This window comes from Rhincodon typus, chromosome 18 (genome assembly GCF_021869965.1).
Source record: "Rhincodon typus isolate 14 chromosome 18, sRhiTyp1.1, whole genome shotgun sequence".
Lineage (NCBI taxonomy): Eukaryota > Metazoa > Chordata > Chondrichthyes > Orectolobiformes > Rhincodontidae > Rhincodon > Rhincodon typus.
Genome location: NC_063349.1, coordinates 18,470,180 through 18,494,095, shown reverse-complemented (window position 1 = coordinate 18,494,095; position 23,916 = coordinate 18,470,180). Strand labels below are relative to the sequence as shown.

The 23,916-nt window shown below is 38.8% G+C and overlaps 1 protein-coding gene across 3 annotated transcripts in view; it reads left to right on the top strand.

Annotated features, from left to right (window-relative positions):
- Positions 1 to 23,916, top strand: part of fbln1 (fibulin 1) — a 150,879-nt gene that overhangs the window by 80,932 nt on the left and 46,031 nt on the right. Inside the window, exons 13-15 of one of the 3 annotated variants that reach the window (XM_020534456.2) lie at positions 1,709 to 1,840; positions 12,255 to 12,378; positions 21,214 to 23,345. In XM_020534456.2, the coding sequence (XP_020390045.1) occupies positions 1,709 to 1,840; positions 12,255 to 12,378; positions 21,214 to 21,568 (611 nt within the window). In that variant the 3' untranslated portion in view covers positions 21,569 to 23,345. Of the gene's footprint in view, positions 1 to 1,708; positions 1,841 to 12,254; positions 12,379 to 21,213; positions 23,346 to 23,916 lie in introns of those variants that run through there. The other 2 variants (XM_048607710.1, XM_048607709.1) reach the window with 2 other exon arrangements.

Genomic DNA, 23,916 nt, shown 5'->3' with positions numbered 1-23,916 from the left:
TTAGATGGATTGGCCATGCTAAATTGTCTGTAGTGTACAGGCTAGGTGGGATTGCCATGGTTAATGTGGGGTTATGGGAATGAGGTAGGGGATCTGGGTGGGATGCTTTTCGGAGGGTTGGTGTGGACTCAATGGGCTGAATGGCCTCTTTCCACATGTAGGGATTCTATAATTAACCATCTAATACCATACTGCAAGTATGCGACAAGATATTCAACTATAGAGGAAGTCCCAGGTAAGTACTGTTTTCTGACTGCTACCACTGTTTCTCTTCCTCTTCTTTATCATAGTGATATTTGGGCAAACTATAAGAGCCCAGCTGAGATTCAGCATAGATAGCAGATTAAACTCTGTACTATGGCTTAGTATCACATCACAAGGTTTATTTGCTTTAGAATTACTTGCTGAACTCTGAACCAACCAGCATTTGTTGGAGCCTGTATTTGGAGATGATTGACCTTTTCTGTTGGTCACTCTCCAGGGAACCTTGTAACACATCTGTTCGTGTTACATTTGTCTTTGGAAGTTCACAATTGTTGTTGTTTTTATTGCCACCCTAATAAAGACAGTCACCTTGCATACACTCTCTCAAAGTCTAATTTCAAATAAATCAGAATTCTCTCTCCATCTCTGCCAAATTAAGCTAATTACCTGATTTGAACAGAAATCCAGAGCTTGTGCCCATCTATTTTGTACTGCAGCTCTCAAAAACTTGACTATGAAGTCATATAAACTCAACTTTCCTCTTACACTGCAGTATAATGGCTACAATAAAATCATGCTAAAGTTATCCCCTGAATAGCTTGGAAGGACCTGTTATTAACTCTGCTGTATGGTGTGAAGCTGAATTATATAATTTCCTAGTATTATCCCTTCCTGAGGTGAGTGACCTGATCCCAATCAAGTGTTGTGTGTTGTAACTGGACACAGCACCCCTGGGTTGGAGAGGAGGTAAAGCAGCTAAGTTCACACAGGGCCATTATTTAATGTTTTCTGTTGTGTGATAGAAAAGGGATTAAACTCTACACTATAGAAAGAAAAACACATGACTACCCACTTTGATGTATATAAAACACTAATTGGCAGAGTTAAGATGAACCCAGGATATGACTTTAAGATCAGTCAAACTAGTGCAGTAGAACATAAACCTACATTTGTAAAGTTTACACAAGTAAACTGAAAGCAGATCATGAAAAAATGTCTTTGCTTGAAAAGTTAAGATTGAAGTTTGAAATAATCAACCAAAATTGGTTGTGGAATAAATATCTTGGGCAGTTCAAAATGTTGTTGAATGCTGGACTAGGAGTAGAAATGTTGGAGGATGCAATCGGTGGGCCAGATGGGTTTTGTTGCCATTGAGATTTTTTGATTTTGATGAACGAGGTTGTATTGCTCCCATTGCTCAGCCATATTCTAATACTGAAAGCCTAGGTCACTTAGCAAAGCTAATAGAGGATGGATGATATCCAATCAATCACATTTGAGTAATATAAATTAACCTATTCAACAGAGAGCTGAAATATGTAAAGAATAAAAAGAAAACAGACTAAATTCTGTTCACACTACATCAGAGTACCTCTAGAGCAGATCGCTAAGTCCCTTTAATATATCTCAATAGGTTTATTGCCAGCTCCTCCATTATATCACTTGTGATCTCTTGTGTCAATTGACTATTTCTAACTGTGTATTTCTTTTCATCTGGTTATAGACATTGATGAATGTGCATTACCTGCTGGAGGCAACATTTGCTCTTATCGCTGTATCAATACTCCAGGCAGCTTCCAGTGTGCTTGTCCAGTGGCTGGTTACACACTGGCATCCAATGGACGTAACTGCCAAGGTAGGAAAACATTCCCGCAGAATTTATTAAACTGTTGAATTCACTGTTATCATTACTGCTGGTGTTCTTTCTAAGTTTCGCAGCCTCACAGCTGTTCAGAGGTTCCACACGTAGGGATCAGTGTGTCGATGAACTGACTTCCCGTTCCAGAGGTTGCTGCTACACTCGGACATGGGAGATCTGTGCAGCGGGGAAAAGATGTAGGAGGATGTAGATTGCCACTACAATATCGTACCATAAAATATACTGTTTGTAAATTGTGTATGTTGAAGTATAATGTGAGAAAATGTGAACTGTTCATTTTGATAGAAAGAATACAAAAGAAGCAAATTATCTAAATGGTGAGAGATTGCAGAGATCTGAGGTGCAGAAGGACCTGTGTGTCCTAGTTCATGAATCACAAAAGGCTAGTATGCAGGTGCAGAAAGTAGTTAGGAAAGCTGAAAGAACTTTCTCATTTATTGTAAGAGAAGTTGAATATAAAAATAGGGAGGCAATTTTTCAGTTATATAGGGCCCTGGTGAAACATGTACCGTATTGGCCAAATTATTTAACGAAGGATGTAAATCCATTGGAAGCAGTTCAAAGAAGATTTATCAGATTATTGACCAATTGTCTTAGGAGAAAAGGTTTGTGTTTAGAAAAGTAAGAGGTGATTCAATTGAAACATATAGATCTTGAGGGGTCATGACAGGTTACAGGTTGAGATGATGTTTCCTTTTTTGGAAGAATCTGTAAAAAGTGATCACTATTTAAAAATAAGGGTTGTCTTTCCAGAACAGAAATCAGACAAAATATTTTCTCACAGAGTGTCATTGAATTCTCTTCCTGAATAGGTGTTGGAATCAGAGTAATTGAATATTTTTAAGATAGAGGCAGATAGATACTTTGGTAAACAAGGGATGGAAAGCTTTTCAGAAATTAATGGAAACATGGTTTTGAGATTACAATCAGTTCAACCATGATCGTATTTAAATGTGATAAAGAGTCTGAATCCTGTAAGTGGAATCATTCTTTACTTACATAAAGCTTCCTAAAATGTAAGCATCATACACAAATGAACAGAGACTTTTATTATCCTTAATGGCTCAGGAATTAGTGTGTAAGTGACATTAAGTAGAAGAAAATTGGCTCCATGTTGTTGCTAAGAACATATACAGCTGAAATTGTATGACATGTGTCATTGGATCAATTATTCTACGAAGAATAATTGTTGTTGTTTGTGGTGTGAAGCATCACCATCAGAGACTGAGGAGAAAGTACCAATGGTTACTTCAAAATAAATGCTAAATGTTTGCATTGTTTCTTTTGTTGTCATTTGTTCGAGTCAATGGGATAGCATTTTTTAAACATACAAATTCCAAAGGAAAACTAGTGAACTGGGTTCAGGAAAACAAAATTGTTTGATTATTTGAAGTAGCTGGAAACCTTCTTTCAGCAAAATTCTTCTATTTCTTTTCTGTCTGAGATCTGAGCATTCTGTCACTTCTCTAAGGTGCTCCTGCCTCTATCAGTTTATCACCAAACAGCAGGATACTAATGTGGAGGGCTTCTCACCTGTCAGTGTGGAAAGCTTGGCAAGTCAAGCCTTTTTATAAAGGTGCATGATGATGTTTCTTGACAGATGTGAGGATTTCTCTTGCAGCCCTCCTAAGAGGAATAGATTGCATCCAATGATGTACTTTGAAGCTGGCCACTATTGTAAAGTAGGAGATGAGGCAGCCAATTCATGTACTGCAAGGTCCCACAAATACCACTGATAACAAGCAGACAATCAATTTTAGTCGTATTTGTTGAGGGATAAATATTATACAGAGTATTAGGGAGAATACCCTTCCTTCAAAATTGCATAGAATGTACAACACAAAAACAAACTGTTAAGTCAAACTGCTCCATATTGGAGTAGAAATCGATGTTTATTCTGTGCACGAGCTTCTTTCTACTTTTCTTTATCTAACCCTGTCAGCTTAATCTCCTATTCCTTTCTTCCCTGTATGTTTATCCAACTTTAAATATTTTCATGCTAGCAGTTTCAGCTACCCATAATGGTACTAGGTTCTACATTCTAACCAGTCTCTGTTTAAAGAATTTTCTTCCAAATTCCTGACTGGCTTTGACAGTGATTATCTTTGTTTTTGGACTCTAATTTCGGCCGCCTCCACGAATAGAATAAGTTCAATTATCCTTGACAGTTATTATAACTTATCAATTCCAGTAGCACAGAATCATCCAAGTCCTCCCAAGATGCAGCAATCCTTCAGAACTGTATTGGATAGTTAACCCAGATCTGGTACTCAAATATCTGGCGAGAAAGTTGGAGGTGAAAATACAATCACTTAATCATGGCTGACTTCTCTTTTCACATTTAGAGGTCACCCTAAATCTCAATTTTTCAACTCAGATTTTACTACCTTTCTTTACTGTTCCACAAAGGTTTGGTATTAATTTCTTACTCCCTTTGTGGTTCATCTTGGGATGCTTTTCTGTGCTAAAGTTGATGTAGGGTATACATTTTTTTTCTTTTATTCATTCACGGAATGAGGGGTGTCGCTGGCCAGGCAGCATTTATTGCCCCTAATTGCCCAGAGGGCAGTTAAGAGTCAACCACATTGCTGTGAGTCTGGAGTCACATGTAGGCCAGATCAGGTAAGGATGGCAGTTTCCTTCCCTGAAGGGCATTAGTGAACCAGATGGGTTTTCCTGACAATCGATTCACAGTCATCATTAGATTCTTAATTCCAGATATTTATTGAATTCAAATTCCACCATCTGCCATGGTGGTATTCAAACCCAGGTCCCCAGAACATTATCCGGGTCTCTGAATTAACAGTCCAGCGATAATACCACCAGGCCGTCACCTCCCATCAATCATGGTAGCTATCAAATTTCAGTTCATCAAAGAACTCATGCTCTGATATTCTTGTCCATCTTTCCATGAGACACCTTGTAGTAACTATTTTACGTAGTGCTTTGGTAACTGATGAAATGTTATTTAAATTATTTTCTGCAGTTTGTATCCCTACTTAATGATAAGGTTATGGAAAGACAATGAGACAAAAATGAAATTAGAAGTGATCCTTGCAAAAGATCTTGCCTTCAGTCTCAAAAACATATTCCATTCCCTAGCCATGGGTTCCACTCACTTTCCCAGTCACTATCTCTGTTTGAACCAGTCTGTTTGTTTTGTCAATCTATTTAGCCCTGAGGTGAACTTTTGAGTTGTGCGTATTGTTGGCTAGGACAGCATTTATTACCCATCCCTAATTGCCCAGAGGGCAGATAACAGTCAGCTACATTGCTAGGGATTTGGACTCACAAGTAGGTCAGACCAGGTAAGGGTGGCAGATTTCCTTCCTTAAAGAGCCTTAGTGAACCAGATAGGTTTGGTCGCCATTAGATTAGCTTTTAATTTCAGATTTTATTATATTTAAATTTAACCATGTGCATTGTTGGGATTCAAACCCACGTCCCAGAGCATTCAAAAATGACCCTAAACAGAATAAGACAATAATGGGTGCCTATTGACCTGATCAAGACTTCTGACACCAGAAACCAGGAAGGCCTGTGGAAGGTTCTGTCAAGTATGACTGCCATGAACAGTTGATCAATATATTCGCTCATTTCATGAAGGTATGATGGGTAGTTTGATACAAAATGGTAAGTCATTGGATGCCTTTCCTGTCACCAATGACGCCAAGCAAGGCCATGTGTTGTTTCCAGCTTTGATTGCTATAAACTTCTCAGGCCTGTTTCTGTACACACTCAAAGATCTTATCACAGGAGTGCAGCAATTCTGTAAAGACTCAAGGCTTATACAAAGGTTACTAAACAGCTGCTGAACAACCTCTTCCTTAGCGATGACTGCACTATCATAGCACACACTCCAGAGGTCATTCAGTAGCTTGGTTATGGCTTTGCCCTGGCCTCAGGGCAGTTACAGTGAAGAAGACAGAGATCAAACAACCCACCTCTGGCCACATATCCAAGATCCTACAGTCACCATCTCAACAACACACCTCTCCATTCAGGACAGAAGTACTGCTATCTTTGAAGTATACTCTCTATAACACTACACTGAATGAAGAAATCAACCATCTCTTGGCAAAAACAAGCTCAGTGTTGGCAGACTCAGTCAGACCTTGGAAAGAGCACAGAGTTTGTCTCAGAACAAAGGTGGAACTCTATCATGCAATGCATGTTTCTTAAATCACTTTGTTATGGATATGAGACTTAGGCAACTTACCAACATTGCATAAAGCAACTAGAAACATTCGATCTTTATTACCTGTGATTTATTTGCAACATCAGATAACAGGACAAAATCCACAGCACCATGGTTCTTGTAAAGTGCCCTATGTCTGGTATCATAAGAGTTCAGCTTTGCTGGATTGATCATGTGGTGCTTATGCAGGATTTCAATTCAGAAGAATATCCAAAACTTTGTTATAAAGACAAACTGAAAACTGACCTCAGAGCTAGAAAACTAGATCACAGCTCATGGGACAAAACAACCTTGGACACACTCAAATGGAAAAGACTGCCATCAAGTGATTTTTGAGAAGAGATTCAGGACACTTGAGCATGGCACAAAGACAACGCCTCCATCCAACACTGACTTTATATATAGTATTTGAAACTGGTTATATAAATTGAGATCCAATCTAATGTCTAATGTCACACTTGAGTTGACATCAACCTAGACTGGTCTTTTTATTGGTGATAAGTCATCAGTCAAAGTGATGGAACAATCCATAATCTCTTTCAGAACGTTACGTTCCTCCAACTCTGGCCTCTCTTGTATCTTTCACCACAGAGATAGTGACACTGCTTTAACCATCTAATCTGCATCTCAATTGATATGAAAGTATTTCCTCAAATTGTAGGTTACATTTTTTGTGACTCTTAATAAGTTCCTATTTAGCTAAGACATTCTTTTTAGAATACTTTCCTTTTTATTTGTATCCAATTACAACATCATATCTCCTCTACCCCAATCCCCCACTGCACATGTGCTCCCCGCGTTACTCCATTTCAGACTCAGCTGGCAGTTCTGAATGGCATAGACCAAAGATGGTTCCATGACCACTTTCACTGTGATGGTGCAATAAAGATGAATTTACTGCCATCTCAGCTCAAAATTGAAAATTCAACTCTCAATTTGGGATACTTGAATAAGTCATGATTCCAACACACAAATGCTGCAACTTTTCCCTACTCCCCAGCAACCCACCAATTCCTTTCCTCCATCTAGTTTTACTTCATAATTGATAACAACAGCAACAGTAAAGAAAGTTCCAGAGAGTTTGCAAAAATAATTCAAGATATTCAGGAACTGGCCCCAAGTTGGATCTTCACCAAGCTGCATTGACCTGCAACTTGATTGGTCCATCAAATTCCATGTTATAAACATTTTAAAGTGTATTTCAAACCTTTGAGTCTTCTCTTTTGAAATCATAGGCGGTGTCCTGTGAATTGAAAAGCTTGCATTTCACATACTACACCAAAACAATGCAGTAGTAAATAAAATTGTGTTCGAAATGAATTTGATACGTATAAAGACTTAATATCTTTGTTTCAAATTGGATGTAACCCTTTCCTTGAGTTGTTTAAAGATTGAAACACATTGCAACAGAGTGCAGGTATCATCACTTCAGCACAATGAGATCCTAGAGATGACAGCTTAGATTTATCCTGATAAGCTGTGAGCTTGATGTCGTGATCTGTGTCCTACATCACTGACCCATGTTTTCCAGATCAGTGCACTTAGCCTTTTGAAGTCTTGAAGTCTGGGCCCACACAGAAATGTTCTGATGAAAGGATGGAAAACTGCACATCAGATGTATAGGTGCCTTTCATTCCTTGTAAAACCCTAGTAGTCTGTTGACAAACAAGTGTATGTTCTGCATATGAAGTTCAAGATCTAAACGAACTGTGCTGCATTCACTTGAGTTGCCACTGATTTTCAGTGGTTGTTACAGGAGCAAAGTTGAGTAATAAATGATTCTGTTGCATTTGCAGATTTTTAGGATCTCTGCAACCATGATTTTCTGCTTGAGATACATTTCTACTAGGACAGGATTTTCGCCTGCCGTGGAAATACTTCCTCATCTCCAGGCAAATTTCTGGGTCATTAATATCCTGGGGGCAGGCTCTTTGATGTCAAATGGGGATCCTGCCAGAACAAAGGTGGCTGATGTTTGTGCCAAACCTCTCAAAAACCTGCATGGTACAGGATGTCTGCAGTCCTGGAATTGACAGAAATATAGGTAACGTTCCATCACCCCATGCAGCCCCCACATTTTCTCCTCTCGTTGGGAATCAGTGCATGGCTACACTTAGTTGTAGCAAACACCCTCTCTGCTGCAACGAGTGCCTCTGCTAAATTCTAAATGATGGTTACCTGAAAATAGCACAGTCCCGACATCAAAAGTTCGACTGACAGAAATATGATAAATATATCCATTTACCTACCTAATGGATAAACAATTTCACATGGTTCGGTCTGCCATGTGGAAGACAGGGTGTGTGGTAGAGGAACAGGGATCTTAGCATAGATCAATGTTCCAGTCCTTTTCTCCTTTAAACTCAAGAAATTTAGCAGGAAGGGATTGGAAAATCCAGCCAAGAATATACAAATTTTCCTATTAAAAATACTAATGTTACTTATTAATTCCAGTTGCTTTGAAACTAAAATAAAAGCAATGAATTTATATGTACCAAGGAAGTCTTTGTATTTAGCTGTCAGCTGCATGAATAGAAAAAACATAAAACAAACGAATTGATGACTTATAAATAATTACATGCTGACCATTTAATGAGAAACTTTGAAGATTTGAGTTTCTTTCTTGATTAACATAGTATTCACCTCAGTGACTATTGTTTAGTGTTAAAAGGCTCATACCAGGAAGATTGAAAAGTCTAGTGGTAAATGGATGAGCTTTCTTTATTTATTCAAGCTAGCATTGGAATTTGACTCTGCTGTGATCTTTACAATAATTCTCAAATTTCTGAAGTGTGATATTCAACTGAAAATGCTTAAGAATCCTTTGAAAATTCAGCATCTGTCATACAGTTTCGATAAACTGAAATCCTAGTACAAGAGAGATCTTCTGTTTTTACTAATAAACAGTACTGTGCTGCAGGGCTGTGTACTGACTCACAATGGCACATTGAGGACAGCTGCCCTGGTTTTACACTTCAACAGTGATGAACCAAGAATTAAAGGAAAAGTAACTTTATAAATTATCTATTTACGCCTCTTGGCCCCAAATGTCTAGCGGTCATCTGGTGTGCTCCAGTCAATTCCCTGCTAGAAAATTGGTACCCATTTATACCAGAGTGAGAAAGGAGGTTGGCTCACCCAATACGATGAGATATACTGATCTTCAGAAGGGCACAACTGGTGAGGGGGCAACTGGGAATGCTGCATAGATTCCTGGAGAGTTGATATTCCTTTAAGATGTTATGATTTTTTTGAAGGACCTGCGACCAAAGAATCAGTTGAATCAAAAACTTTGAGATTCATTGAGTAAGATCTCACACAATTTTGAAGCTGGCACTGCCCAAGTGTTTCTCTGAACTTCAATCCTTCTCATCTCTTTGAAGCAAATACAGCTTGTGAGCTGAACTATAATGGCTCTCAGGGTTTCACCTTCTACTCAGGGCTTCCTCCAAACCTTGACTACATGGAGTCAGCTAACAATAGTACCTTTGCTCCCCGAAGCAACTTCCTCCTTCTTCTAGGTATGTGTTTGGCCAGCAGCCCAGAAACCAACCCTTCAGCTCTGATTGTCTGTAACCAACTGCCCATCTTTTGTCCCAGTTGTGTGGAACCAGCTAACATCAGTCACATTTTCACTCCATTAAAGTGTAGCTGCAACTTTTAGCCTATGCCCCCAAGCTCAAGATACCCCAATCAGCAGAAATAGTTTTGCTGTATTAATCCTATCTGTGCCTCTTAATATGTAGAAAACTGTGACTACAACCAGCAGGAATTCAACTCCCACTCTGTGGTTCCTATTGACTTGCTGGGGCTTCTTGATACCACATTTGGTCAAATGCTGCCTTGATCTACCCTCACTTCTGGAATCAGCATTTTGTCAACATCTGGACGAAAACTGCACTGAGGTCAGGAACTGAATAACCATGGCAGAATCCAAACTGAACATCTGTGAGCAGGTACTGCTCAGCAAGTGCCCCTTGACAACCTTGTATCACTTTGTTGTTTATCAAGAGTAGACATTTGGTGTATTAATTATCTGCCCATTATCCCTACTCCCTGTCCCTGCCACTCTGCTAATATCCTAACAATAACAGAAACTTGCATCCAATTCCACTAATTCAGCTTTAGTCTCTGAAGAGGGATATTAACGAATGTCTTCTGGATAACCATATTAATCTATTGATATCTATATATATTCTCTTGTTCACTACTTTAGACAGTTCTTCAGAAAATTCATTCAAATATATCAGTCAGATATAATTGCGCATAAGTAAAAGAAAGAATGGGCACTTTTATAACAGGATTTTGCATAAGGACAAAACATTGAAAAACACTTCTCTTCTTGTTCATTATTTCTTGAATGCTGAATTGGTGATTATTGTAACTCTGTGCCTGTAATGACTTGCTAAAAATGAAGTAAAGTACGAATGTTAATATTGTAAAGATCAATTCAATACATATTGAACAGATGACATTCAGTGTGTTAACAACGTCCTGAATAATCAAGGACAGAAAGAGACAATAGTGTAGAAGCACCTCAGGCATCTGAACGGAAAAGAAAGATTAATATTTTCCTGCATCATAAATACAGGAAATGTCTAATAAGACTATCAGGAATTCTATCTAATGAGTTATTGGGACAATTTATGGGGTTGCCTTTATTGAAGCATTTGGAATTCCTGGCCGCTAGCAAACATATTAGGGTCAAACATGTCCCAACAGCTTATCCTACAGGAATCTAACACTTTGAAAAACTTAAATCAGTTTAAGGCAGGACTTTTACCCTAGCTAGACAAGAGATTCAACCTTAGAGATCTTACAGCCAATGACTGGCAGCTCTTTGGTCCCCAGCATCACCAAGACTGAGTGGACACTGTCAGGATTACAACAGTTCCCACCATTGAGGAGCCAAACTCAAAGGCTTTGGCAAAGGGGAAGGGGAATAGGGATGATGTCACCAGGTGTATGTCAGTGTATCTTTAATAGACATGCTCGTGGTATATTCTCTATATCGTAACATGTGACATTTTGGTTTAGTGGCCTCAGATCCCATTTAATGCACACCACGTGAAGGATGACATGCTGAAGGGAATGCATTACTTTTTTGAAGCTCTTGATTGTTTTTTCTTCACTTTTCCTATTGTTCAATAAAAATTAATATTAACATTTTTGAAGACTTTACCTCTATGAGATTCTCCCACATTGAACAATGACAAGATGTTATACTACACTAAGTGCTAGAAATTTTCAGCTCACTAACATTGGATTTTTTGGTGTATTTTCTGATGTAGGGTCTATGTTTTGTGCACTTGTACATGCAATGAAATGTTGGCAGTGCCATGTATGTGTTCTGAAAAGTGTTAGTTCCTCATAGCGTCATAGAGTCTTACTCCCCCACTATGTGCATAGAGAAGGGGAATTCTGGAATGCAAATGCTTTACTGGATGGATGGCTGGGCTATAAAAGTGAATCATAGAATCATACAGTACAGAAGAGGACTGACAGCCCTTCAAGTCTGTACAGGATTAATGATCCTTCGATATCCTGATGTTCATCTCCCACTGTAATGAGTGGGAGAATATGATGGGCGGGATACCATGGGGACCTGGTGATTAGATAATGATGCAAGTTCAGGAAGATTGTGTGAGAAACCTTGTATGCCTTGCGGAGAGAAACACTCCATGAAATTCGCCCAAAATGATACTTAGCCAATTTCTGGGAAGATTTAGCCTGTAGGACTACAGAGGGTTTTCTTTGTGAGCTCCAACAAGTTATCTCACACAATGCTCTGCTGTTCACCTTATTGTATGTGCACTATGACTCCACAGTCCCATGTTCACTCTATTATGTGCTCGTGAGCAGTAGAAATACTCACTGCTGGGACCTTCCAGGATTCACCGATGCCATATTTAAAGGCACCTGGTCAATCGTAACCAGCTAGGAAGAGCACTTCACAGTGCACATAGATGGAGGGAGATGAAAAAGAAAAGCTTCTGAGGCATATTGGAGGCATGAGTGACACTTCATTAGAAATAGAAGGTCACATTTGTAAATGTATTCCCTCTTTATGTCATCACCTGTCTGATTGCCTGTCATTGTAACTGCAAGTGCAACAATGAAGCCAAAGAAGATGCCCATCCTTAGTGCTGTACCATGATAGAATCCTGTCTGAACCTGCTTTCCTCTTGACAGATATCGATGAATGTATCGCAGGGAGGCATAATTGCTCTGGCACTGAGACCTGTTTCAATGTTCAGGGCAGCTTCCGTTGCCTGACCTTTGACTGCCCAGAAAACTATCAAAAGTCAAGAGATGTGTAAGTAAAAAATGTTTTTTTAGAAATTTTCAGCTCACTAACATTGGATTTTTTGATGTATTTTCTGATGTAGGCTCCATGTTTCGTCCTGCTAAGTTCTCAGTTGACTTATGGCTTTTGTGCTTCAGTGCTTTAAACCAACACTCAGCTTAGTTCTGACTATAAGCAAAGTGGGACTGGTTGAAACTAGTAATGATCAAATGTAAAATGAGTTACAATTTACATTTCTGATGACTAGTAAAGAAACAAAGTATGATTTACTGCATCTTACGAATGAAGAAAAGTATGTTTTATTTTTAGGCCTCTGTCCTGTCTTATTCTTGTTGCAGTTGTTTTGTACTGAATTTGTTTTTTGACACCAAGTACAGAAGAACTGAATGTGAAATTCTTGGTCTAATTCTGTGCTTAACCCTTTGGCTTAGATTATTAATTTGTCTCTCAATCTCTTAAGTGTTTTCTGTGAAGCAAATATGTTTCCCCTATGGTTCTACCTTGTGCAGTGTTGAATTCATTTAGAATCATAGAATCCCTACAGTGTGGAATCAAGCCATTCGGCCCAACAAGTCCACACCAACGAGCATCCCACCCAGACTCAACCCCCTACCCTATGCCTGCAGTTCCCATGGCTAATCCACCCAACCTACACATCCCGGGACACTATGGGCAATTTAGCACAGCCAATCTACCTTACCTGCACATCTTTGGATAGTGGCAGGAAATGCACGCAGACTCAGGGAGAATGTGCAAACTCCACCCAGACAGTTGCCCAAGAGTGGATTTGAACGCAGGTCCCCGGCACAGAGACAGCAGTGCTAACCACTGAGCCACCGTGCTGCAAACAAGTCCCCACTGATTCTCTGAAGAGCATCACACCCGTACTCACAGCCCCCACCCTGTCCCTTCAGTTCCCATGGCTAATCCATCTAACCTACATGTCCCTGGACACTATGGACAATTTTAGCATGGCCAATCCACCTCACCTACACATCTTTGGACTGTGGGAGGAAACCAGAGCACCTGGAGGAAACCCACACAGACACGGAGAGAATGTGCAAACTCCACACAGCCAGTCGGCCGAGGCTGGAATTGAACCTGGGTCCCTAGCACTGTGAGGCAGCAGGGCTAACCACTAAGCCACTGTGCCACCACAAACCAATTCACCATAAGCTTGAAAATTTATGGGCTGCAATTCATGGGTTCTGCCTGCTATGAATAACTGCTGCTAACTCAAATAGAGTCATAGAGACAAACAGTACGGAACCAGACCCTTTGGTCCAACTCATCCATGCCGACCAGATATCCTAGATAAATATAGTCCCATTTGCCAGCATTTAGCCCATATCCCTCTAAACCCTTCCTATTCATACACCCACCCAGGTGTCTTTTAAATGTTGTAAGCGTACCAGCCTCCACAACTTCCTCTGGCAGTTCATTCCATACACGTACCACCCTCTGCGTGAAAAAGTTGCCCCTTCGATCCCTCTTATATCTTTTCCCCTCTCATCTTAAAACTTTGCCCTCTAATTTTGGACTCCTCAACCCCAGGGAAAAGACCTTACCTATTTACTCTGTCCATGCCCCTCATGATTTTATAAACCTCTATAAGGTCACCCCTCAGCCTCCAACACTCCAGGCAAAATAGCCCCAGCCTATTCAGCCTCTCCCTATACCTGAAACCCTCCAACCCTGGCAACATCCTTGTAAATGTTTTTTGAACCCTTTCTAGTTTCACAACATCTTTCCTATAGGAGGGAGGCCAGAATTACATGCAATACTCCAAAAGTAACCAAACCAATGTCCTGTACAGCCGCAACATGACTTCCCAACACCTATACTCAATGCACTAACCAATAAAGGCAAGCATACCAAATGCCTTCTTCACTATCCAATCTACCTGCGACTCCACTTTCAAGGAACTATGAAACTGTACTCCAATGTCTCTTTGTTCAGCAACACTCCCCAGGACCTTACCATTAAGTGTATAATTCCTGCCTGGATTTGTCTTTCCAAAATGCAGCACCTCACGTTTATCTAAATTAAACTCCATCTGCCACTCCTCGGCCCATCGGCCCATCTGATCAAGATCCCATTGTATTCTGAGGTAACCTTCTTCGCTGTCCACTACACCTCCAATTTTTGTGTCATCTGCAAACTTACTAACCACACCTCCTATGTTCACATCCAAATCATTTATATAAATGACAAAAAGCAGTCGACCCAGCACCGATCTTTGTGGCACACTGCTGGTCACAGGCCTCCAGTCTGAAAAGCAATCCTCCACCACCACCCTCCGATATCTACCTTTGAGCCAGTTCTGTATCCAAATAGCTAGTTCTCCCTCTATTCCACATGATCTCACCTTGCTAACTAACCTATCATGAGGAACCTTGTCAAACACCTTACTGAAGTCCATATAGATCATATCCACTGCTCTGCCCCCATCAACCCTGTTCATTACTTCTTCAAAAAACTCAATTAAGTTAGTGAGACACGATTTCCCACACACAAAGCCATGTTGACTATCCCTAATCAGTCCTTGCCTTTCCAAATACATGTAAATCCTGTCCCTCAGGATTCCCGCCAACAATTGCCCACCACTGATATCAGGCTCACTGGTCTATAGTTCTCTGGCATTTCCTTACCACCTTTCTTTAATAGTGGCAATACGTTAGCCAACCTCCAGTCTTCTGACACCTCACCTGTGGCTATTGATGATACAAATATCTCAGCAAAGGGCCCAGCAATCTCTTCCCTTTGCGTCCCACAGAGTTCTAGGGTACACCTGATCAGGTCTTGGGGATTTATCCACTTTTATGCATTTTAGGATGTTCAGCATCTCCTCCTGTGTAATATGGACATTTTTCATGATGTCCCTGTATTCTATATCTTCCACATCCTTCTCCATAGTAAACATTGAAGTAAAATACCCATTTAGTATCTCCCCCATCTCCTGCGGTTCCACACATAGGTGGCCTTGCTGATCTTTAAGGGGTCCTATTGTCTCTCTACTTACCTTTTGTCCTTAATGTATTTGTAGAATCCCTTCAGATTCACCTTAACCTTTATTTACCAAAGCTATTTCATGTCCCCTTTTTGCTCTCCCGACTTCCCTCTTAAGTATAATCCTACTGCCTTTATACTGTCCTAGGGATTCACGCGATCCCTGCTGTCCATACCTGACATATGCTTCCTTCTTTTTTTTGACTAAAACCTCAACTTAACTAGTCATCCAGCAAACTGTACACCTATCAGCCCGTCTGTCACCCTAACAGGAACATACTGTCTCTGGACTCTCATTATCTTATTTTTTAATGCTTCCCATTTTCCAGCCATCCATTGCTTGTGAATGCTTTACAAAACAACTTTTTCTTAGGATGTGGGCATTACTGGCAAGGTGAGATTTGTTGCCTAGCCCTAGTCACCTTTACACTGAGTGGCTGCTAGACCATTTCAGACAACAGTTAACCATGATACTATGGATCTAGAGTCACATGTAGGTTTGACCATGTAAGGACCAGGTAGCCCAGAGGAAAAACCAGTAAAACTGGTAAATGAGATGTACTGGTCCGACTCATCTTGTATACTTCAAAATGGATATCCCATGTGCTCAATCTCATGTATTACTATTTTTCCTAATTTAAATAATGCAAGTGGTTAGTTGTGCCACAGTGTTGGAGGGATGAGAGAAGACCTTGTCACTATTGCAAAGGCATTTTAATTTTTTGACGGGTATAACAAACTATCCCTATCGGCATGGAAGGGATCTGGTTAACTTAAGACAGCCAGAGTGTGGGTCAGATTAATACGCTAAACATAGGGTTCAATTGCTGCTCCAGGTATAGTCGACTCAGGGGCTGCCTCTTTGCCCTACGTGTAGTAAAAAATCAGGACACTTTGCCATTGTTTGGGAAATTATCAACAAGGAGCTATCTTTGACAGAGGACCTAAGCTGAGATCTCTGTCGGTAATGGAATTGGCAGATAATGGATTCAGTCCTCTGCTAATGATACACGCACCGCTTTAAGACATGTTGAGTGGTGAAACTTATCAGAACTTCAGTCTTTTTAACATTATAGCAATACCAAAATTTATTCAGTTTACTTTATTAACTTTTAACTATATTAGCTATATTTTTTATTTGTCTGATTATCTTTATCAATCAGCCTACATGGAAGTCTCAGCCTACATCAAAAATAAATGCTTGAAGTAGATATTTTGCTGAGAGTGATGTTAGCTTTTGAGATATGACAAGAGTCTGACTATTTAGAAAACTCTTTATTAGGTAATGGGAGGATTCTATCAGTGTATGCCAGGTATAACTCTTCATGTTTTAAATCCATTTTTGCGTTCTTTTGACATCATTCCAAATTACTTTTAAATTTTTATATTTTTATTATAGAATAAATGCTGTCGTTAACTTTTTCTCTCAGAGATGCAATATGGGGTAGATTTTTGTCATCACCACAGGGATATTTATATTGTGGAGCTGTTTGTCCACTCTATATAAGAACCATCCCAATTTACATTTTATTAAAATCAAACAGTATGGATTGCGAGACATTCTGATAAAATTACTCTCACATCTCAGAGGCAGCTCGGAATACAAACATTAGATAGTGAAAACAGAAAGACTGACAGAGTTTCACCGTGTTCTGGTCCAGATGTTTCTCCTGGGTCAGGAACACCCTGACAGAGTGTCCACAAACTTGCCCTAGGAAAAAGTGCCACAGAAAGTAGAATTTTCATTCCAGGGCTGCATAATTCCTTTGAGGAGGAACAGGAGCAGAGGTCGCTGGCTGCAGGTGCAGGTATAGGCTGGGTGCAATATCTGCCCCACTGCATTCACATTATTCTGCAGTTTAATTTTAAAAGCATGAAACCAAAAACATCTCTTCACCCCTCAGTCTTCAAACTCAGTCTCCCTACACCCTGCACACTCCCCAAATCTGACCTCAGCCAATCCCCTCTCACTTCGTAACTATATGCCACCACATGCCCCTTCACCCATCTCTATACCCCTATGCCACTGTATGCTCCTCTCCACATTCCTAAGACCCCTCATAACTCCTCTGCCCCCTAACCACTCCCCATGCCAATTAACGTAGTATTTACCATAGGCAAACTTCAGGGAGCATGCTGACAATAAATAAATGTATCTGTCTTTTGATAATTCCACTAGTATAAAAAAGTCATTAATAAAAAAATGAATTTAATACCTTGAAATCCCTTCAACTAATCTCTTATGAAAACAAACATTTCACTTGAATGCACAATCTCTTATGAAAACAAAGATGTTATTCTATAAGCAGTTGGATCTGTCCATAAAAACGCTCACTTGACAGGCACCTAACTGTGAAAATGATGAGAAATCAGTCATGCAGCACAAATCCTATAAAATTTTTCTTTGGTCTTACATGGCATGTGGATGTGGTTGGTAAGAGCAGGATTTGTGGCCCTTCCTAAATGCCCTTGAAATGAATGGCTTGTCAACAGGCATTCTAAAATATCTCATACAATTTTTCTGTAACTCCATATACTTTTGGAAGTTTGATGACAGCTTTGGAAGTTCTTTAACAGTTTGACAGTCATAATGCATTTATCCACTTTTTAGGCACAGGTATGTCCACTTTTAAAAATCTCAAAGATTATCTTACATCTCCTTAAGGGAGACTTACACTCACCAAAGCGCAGTTTACTTCCCCAAAAAGTTCCTGGGATGTGATCTAAAGGGGTGCCTTGCCTCTCCAAAATGCTGTCCAAATTAATTCACAAGGACCAGATTTGCTTTTATCTCTTCCAATCTACACATTTTGTTTCAGACAATTGCCTCACTAAAATCATACAGGAGTGGAAAAAGCTGAGGATTTAAATAGTCATCTGCCTCTGTAAACTGTGTGTGGATGAATATTAAGCCAGTTCCATTCCTGCCCCCATGAAAATTTGAAATTTGTTTGTTGCTGAGATTTAAGATACATGAGCACTTCTGCCCAATTTGCCATGAGAGATTCTCTAATATGCAAGTCTGTGCTTCTGTTTCTTTATTAAATTTGAGAACTCTTCCACAAAAATGAGCTGTATTTTGAAAGCCTTTTCGATAAATACGAACTATTGATTGACATCCTTGGTGTTTTTTTTTGAAAAGGCAGCTCACCATTACCTCTCAAAGGCAATTACAAATGTGTAATAAATGCTGGCCTAGCCAGTGATACCCACATCCCAAAAATAAATATTCAAAAATTATTAGCGTCTCATCATAGCAGTGAAAACTGTTTACCATTGGAATTTAGGAATGGTGTATTGATTTTAGAAAAGAGTGTTAAAATTAAAGTTAGACCAGTTTGGAGTGAAATCACTATGGACATTTTCACAGGACAGGAAATCTGGAACTTTTTTCACAGAAGGCTTTGGATGCTGAATGAATTGAATTTTTCAAGATTAAAAGTGATGGACTTTGTTAGGAAAGAGTATCAAGAAATGGCATTTACCTCAGCATGAAGCTAAGATATATATCAGCCATGATCTAATTGAATGGTGGAACAGGATTGAAGAGTTGAATATGCTACTTCAGTTCCTATATATCTGTCATACTTCAGGGTTGTCACATTTTAGTATAGATACAAAGGAGTTTATCAAAATTTAGAAGAGGACAGGCCCAATAATGCTCTTCCAAGCAGTTTAACAGCACTGATCCCAGACCACACTTTGGGGAATCTGCTGGTGAAAAGAAAATGAAAGTGTGACACTGACATTTTGAGTGTGACACTTGCTTCTTTTATAATGGTCACAGTGGCTCCATGTGATTACGACCAAAACAAACAGTTCAATATTATAGACTTCATCAATTAAAAAAAACTAATTTTGCACTAAGTCAAGGATGCATGGCACATGAATAAAGGAAGTAGTGTGAAGTAGTGTGAGTCTTGAACAAAATCTTGACCTACTTTATAACATATTAGTTCTTTAATTTCATGCCTTCCACTTAAACTGTTGGAATGGATACAACTGTTTTCATTCATAAAGTAACTTTGGTCTTGGTTTGGGTAAGAGTTAAAACATTATTTTAAATTGAATTTTGGATTTGTTGTACCATAAACTGATGTCTTGGTTCTCATTTTCCGGTTGGTAGAGAAGATGTTGTCTTCCTTATCACATCCTCTTATTGTTATCAAATAGTGAGGTATATTAAAACCTTCAATTCTAATGCAAAACAATTACATTATTCTTTTCCTGTTACATTTTTAAGCATGTATTTTTAAATTTAAATCTGTTGAATGTTTGAAGCTTAAAATTAATTATTTGAGAATGAGTTAATATTTCTTGGACTGATTACAAGAGGGGTTAGAAACAAACACATTAAAGATGTCAGGGCAACCTATTTCATCGTGAACTCGACAATTACTGCATTGATGATCAGCTGACAGAAGAAGGTAAGCAGGCAGCAGATGCTGTCTAATTTTAGTTAGGTTCCTCCTCCAGGGTCAGGGAAGCTGTACATTTGTGAATTTAAAGGCAAAATGGCACTGGGTTTTGAATCCAAAGCATCTAACTGGGATGCAGATACACCTGATTTATTTGACTGTCACAAATATGGGTGATATTGCATGCCACCACATTTAAAAGGATGTCTAGGCTATCCTTCTTACGTGATAAGATCAGAATTTAGCTCTAGGTAGTGAAGGCTGATTTCATTGCACACTTCCTGAAAATCCACCCCACCATTTTTTGATTGCAGTAAATACTTCCTTGAATGAGTTGTACCCTGGCCTCAGCCAATCTTCCAAGTAACTTCTTTCAACCTTTCATCACTCTATGCCTAAAAAGATATTTTCTGACCTTTGTCCTAAATTTTCCCATCACAAGTCTAAGCTCAAATCCGTTTGTTCCTCTGCACAGATATTTACTTTATCTATTATGTTAAATATTGTGTACTTCTGCAAAATTCCCTCTGAACCATCTCATTTGAAGGCTGAAGAATCTTAGCTTATTATATTGATTTGTACACCTTCCCTCTAATGTTGAGGATCATCCCCATTGTCTGAAATGCATTGCCTCCAAATTACTACCTTGTGTCTACACTAAAAGTGTATTGCACTTCTTCCTGTGCTATGGTCATATGCAAGCTTCTGAATGGCTTTGCTCAGCAAATGCCTTTCTACCACTTCTCTGACCGCATTTCTGGGGTTTCTAAGGCTCTTTCTGCTGAAATTATAGTGTGAGCAGGAAATTCAATGCTACTAGCATCTAAACATGTCTTTTAATTAAATGGCTACTCACAATGTTCGTTATTACACTGCTAACAAGACAAAATTAAGCTTGAAGTAAGGAATTTTCTGAAAGATCACCTTCAACATATGAGGTTGGATGGGGATTTTAATTTCTGTGGGTTTTCCTCCTGGTTTGCTATAATTCCTTTGGAAGGTCTACAGATATTTTGCAAAATCAGTGATTTGCACTGTTTTTCCAGAGATTCTGTAGCTCTTTCATGGCAAAGGCGAACAGAGAGAGAACCTCTTTGGAAATTCAGCCTGTGTAATTACTTTCTGTATGTTATGTAACTGAAGAAAAATACTTATTGAATTGTTATCAGTCAAAGAGCCAAAATCTAAAATTCTGAGCGGAAATGTTGAGGGTTGATATTTTGGGAGGTTTTCTTGCTCATCTGTCATTTATCTGAGACTTTTGCAGCTCTTCAATGGAAGGTAAATGGACGAGTCGAAGAAGCACCTCAGAAATTTACCTCCATTGTGTGGTAATTCTTTTATTTTCTGCTGCACTGACTTGCTGGCTTTGCTTATGTTCATTAACACCCTTCTTTCCTCTCTCACTTTCTTCTAGTCGCTGTGAGCGCTTGCCTTGCAATGAAAATAAGGAGTGCCAAAGCCTGCCTTTAAGAATAACCTACTATTACCTCACTTTCCCCACCAACATCCAAGTGCCCACCAATGTCTTCCGTTTCGGGCCCTCTCATGCTGTTGCTGGAGATAATATTCTCCTTTCCATCACCCATGGCAATGAGGACAACTACTTTAATACACAAGAACTGAATAGTCACGGCGGAATTGTGTTTGTGCAACAACAAATAACAGAACCCAGGGATTTTCTTCTCACCGTTGAGATGAAGCTCTTGCGTCATGGAGTCACCAACATATTTATAGCAAAAATCTACATTGTTGTCACTGCGCAGGTTTGATGACTATTGTCTAGTCAATAGTCAGAGTAATAATTACTATTAATACCCCAACTGACCCTATGATATGCTTACTGCCAAAAATTGAAATCTGCTCTTTCTTATATTTTCTAGATATATGCTAATAACTCAGTGCCCAGGTGTTTTTTTTGATTGTTTGAAGACCACAAAGTTTAACTTTCATAATGCATTGCTCTCCTCTCCTTTAATTACAAATCTCACTGCATGACTTTTATCTCCTCATATACATAAAGTGGATGTAAAATTAAAAAAAATGTGAGACTAGAATATTACTCTTGTAGTGGCCCACTTAAGGCATTGTCATTTGTACATCATGAGGTCTTCCTGTGATCCATGGAGTAAACCATTGTGTGAATTATTGTCTTTTGGATATTTTTCAGAAATCATAATTACTTAAGTATAAATGCTAAAAGAAATTTTGCTTTTACCAGATTAAACAAAATATTTTTATCTCTTGGAGGAGATTAACAGTGATACTTAGATCTTTGAGAAAGGGTCATATCATCAAAACAGTTATTGTGAGTACAGTAGATTTCCCCCTGATTTTTCTGACATATCCACACATGTATTGAAATTATCATTTTGATATTCCCATTCAATACAATTGGAGTAACAGATTGCTCCTCTGCACCAAGTAAAACTTTGAGGGTGACTCCTAATGAGCATTTCTGTTGCACTTCTGCTGTAATTTTGGCAAAATGAAGAGCCTAGGAAACTCTGGAAAAATGATATAAATGTAATTCATGTTACTTTTCTGAGTTTTCTGAAGCGCATAAGTCACAGGTATGATGGGAAAGCAGGAAAACTGCAGAAATTCACTCCTTTTGATTTTGCAGGAGTGGATTATTGTTAAGTGCATTCCAAAGTTATTTTCTAAACAGCAAAGTTTAAAATAGATTCACAAGAAGCTTATTATTATTATTACAAATTTTCATGTTTAAGAATTTATTCTCCACTACTATGACACCACAGCCACAGAGCCCGTCACAATCTAATCATGATTATCATTGACAAGCAGAATATTCCAAGCAGTATCATAATGCTACATAATGTCACAAAACTGCTGTTAAAGTTAATGACCCAAGCAAGTCTATCTCTTTCTTATTTTATGTTGTGCAATTCCTAAAATTTTAATGAGTTGGAAGAGTTGCTGGAATTTATTACACTGAAGCATGTCATTGTGCTAAGTAAGCTTTTCAAGATTACACTGTTTGATAAAATTCATTCTGTTTTGTTTTGAAACATGGAATGTTTTTGAGTGAAACAGATGCCTACACAAAACTATGACTAATTTGATCCAAATTAGATATGCAAATGTTAGCTTTACTTAAGTGTTGTCAGTTTTTAATTGCAGAAGACATTTAATGGCACAATTCAGTAATTTTTAACAACAAGTCTGTAATGATATTACCTGATAAAATGTCAATATGAAGCAAGGATGGACACATTTATACAAAATAATCATTCTGTTGACAATAGTTAGCAATTATTTTTCTATTTGGGGCTTACAGGTACCAAAGTTTTGAGAGCTATTTGACACCACTCTACCAAGCCTGAGTGTATATCTTCCTACCACTCTGGCTGATGTGCCATTTGATTTTAAGACTAATTCCATGGAGGCACTTTTCACAGGCTAATTCTAATACCAACTACAGTTAATTACCAGTTAATGCTGAATGGAGGATTTTTGTACTGTATGATTTATGTACTACTTTCCCATTATTGCAGATTGTTAAATAAATGTTTCATTTTCTCTGAATCTAAAGGTTGTTCGTCTTTATTTGTATCTATTCGTATAAATAAATTTTAAAAAAGATGAAGTCTCTCATAAAGACCTTTATGCAACACTGCTTGCTTCTGTTTGTTGAAATATACATTGAAGCCCTTTATCTTCTGAATCCTGATGTCTTATGCACTGACAAAATAATCTAACTTATTTCTAGTCAAAAAGCTTTGCAATTAATTAACAGATGACTTGTTTTCTCATCCAGACACAATCAGACTGTATAGAACTCCAAGAACAAAAGTCAGTGTAGTGGGTAACAAAGCAAATGGGTGCTTAATGAAGCATCCCAGAGATTGGTGCTGGCTGTATTACTGTACTGTTTCTAATGTATTTCTACAACTTAGATTCAGAAGCTCAAATCAAATTGGTGCAAATGGTACAAAACTAGAATTGGCAATGAAGGGGTAGTAGGAACTGCAGATGCTGGAGAATCTGAGATAACAAGATGTAGAGCTGGATGAACACAGCAGGCCAAGCAGCATCAGAGGAGCAGGAAGGCTGACGTTTCGGGCCTAGACCCTTCTTCAGAAATCTTTTCTGAAGA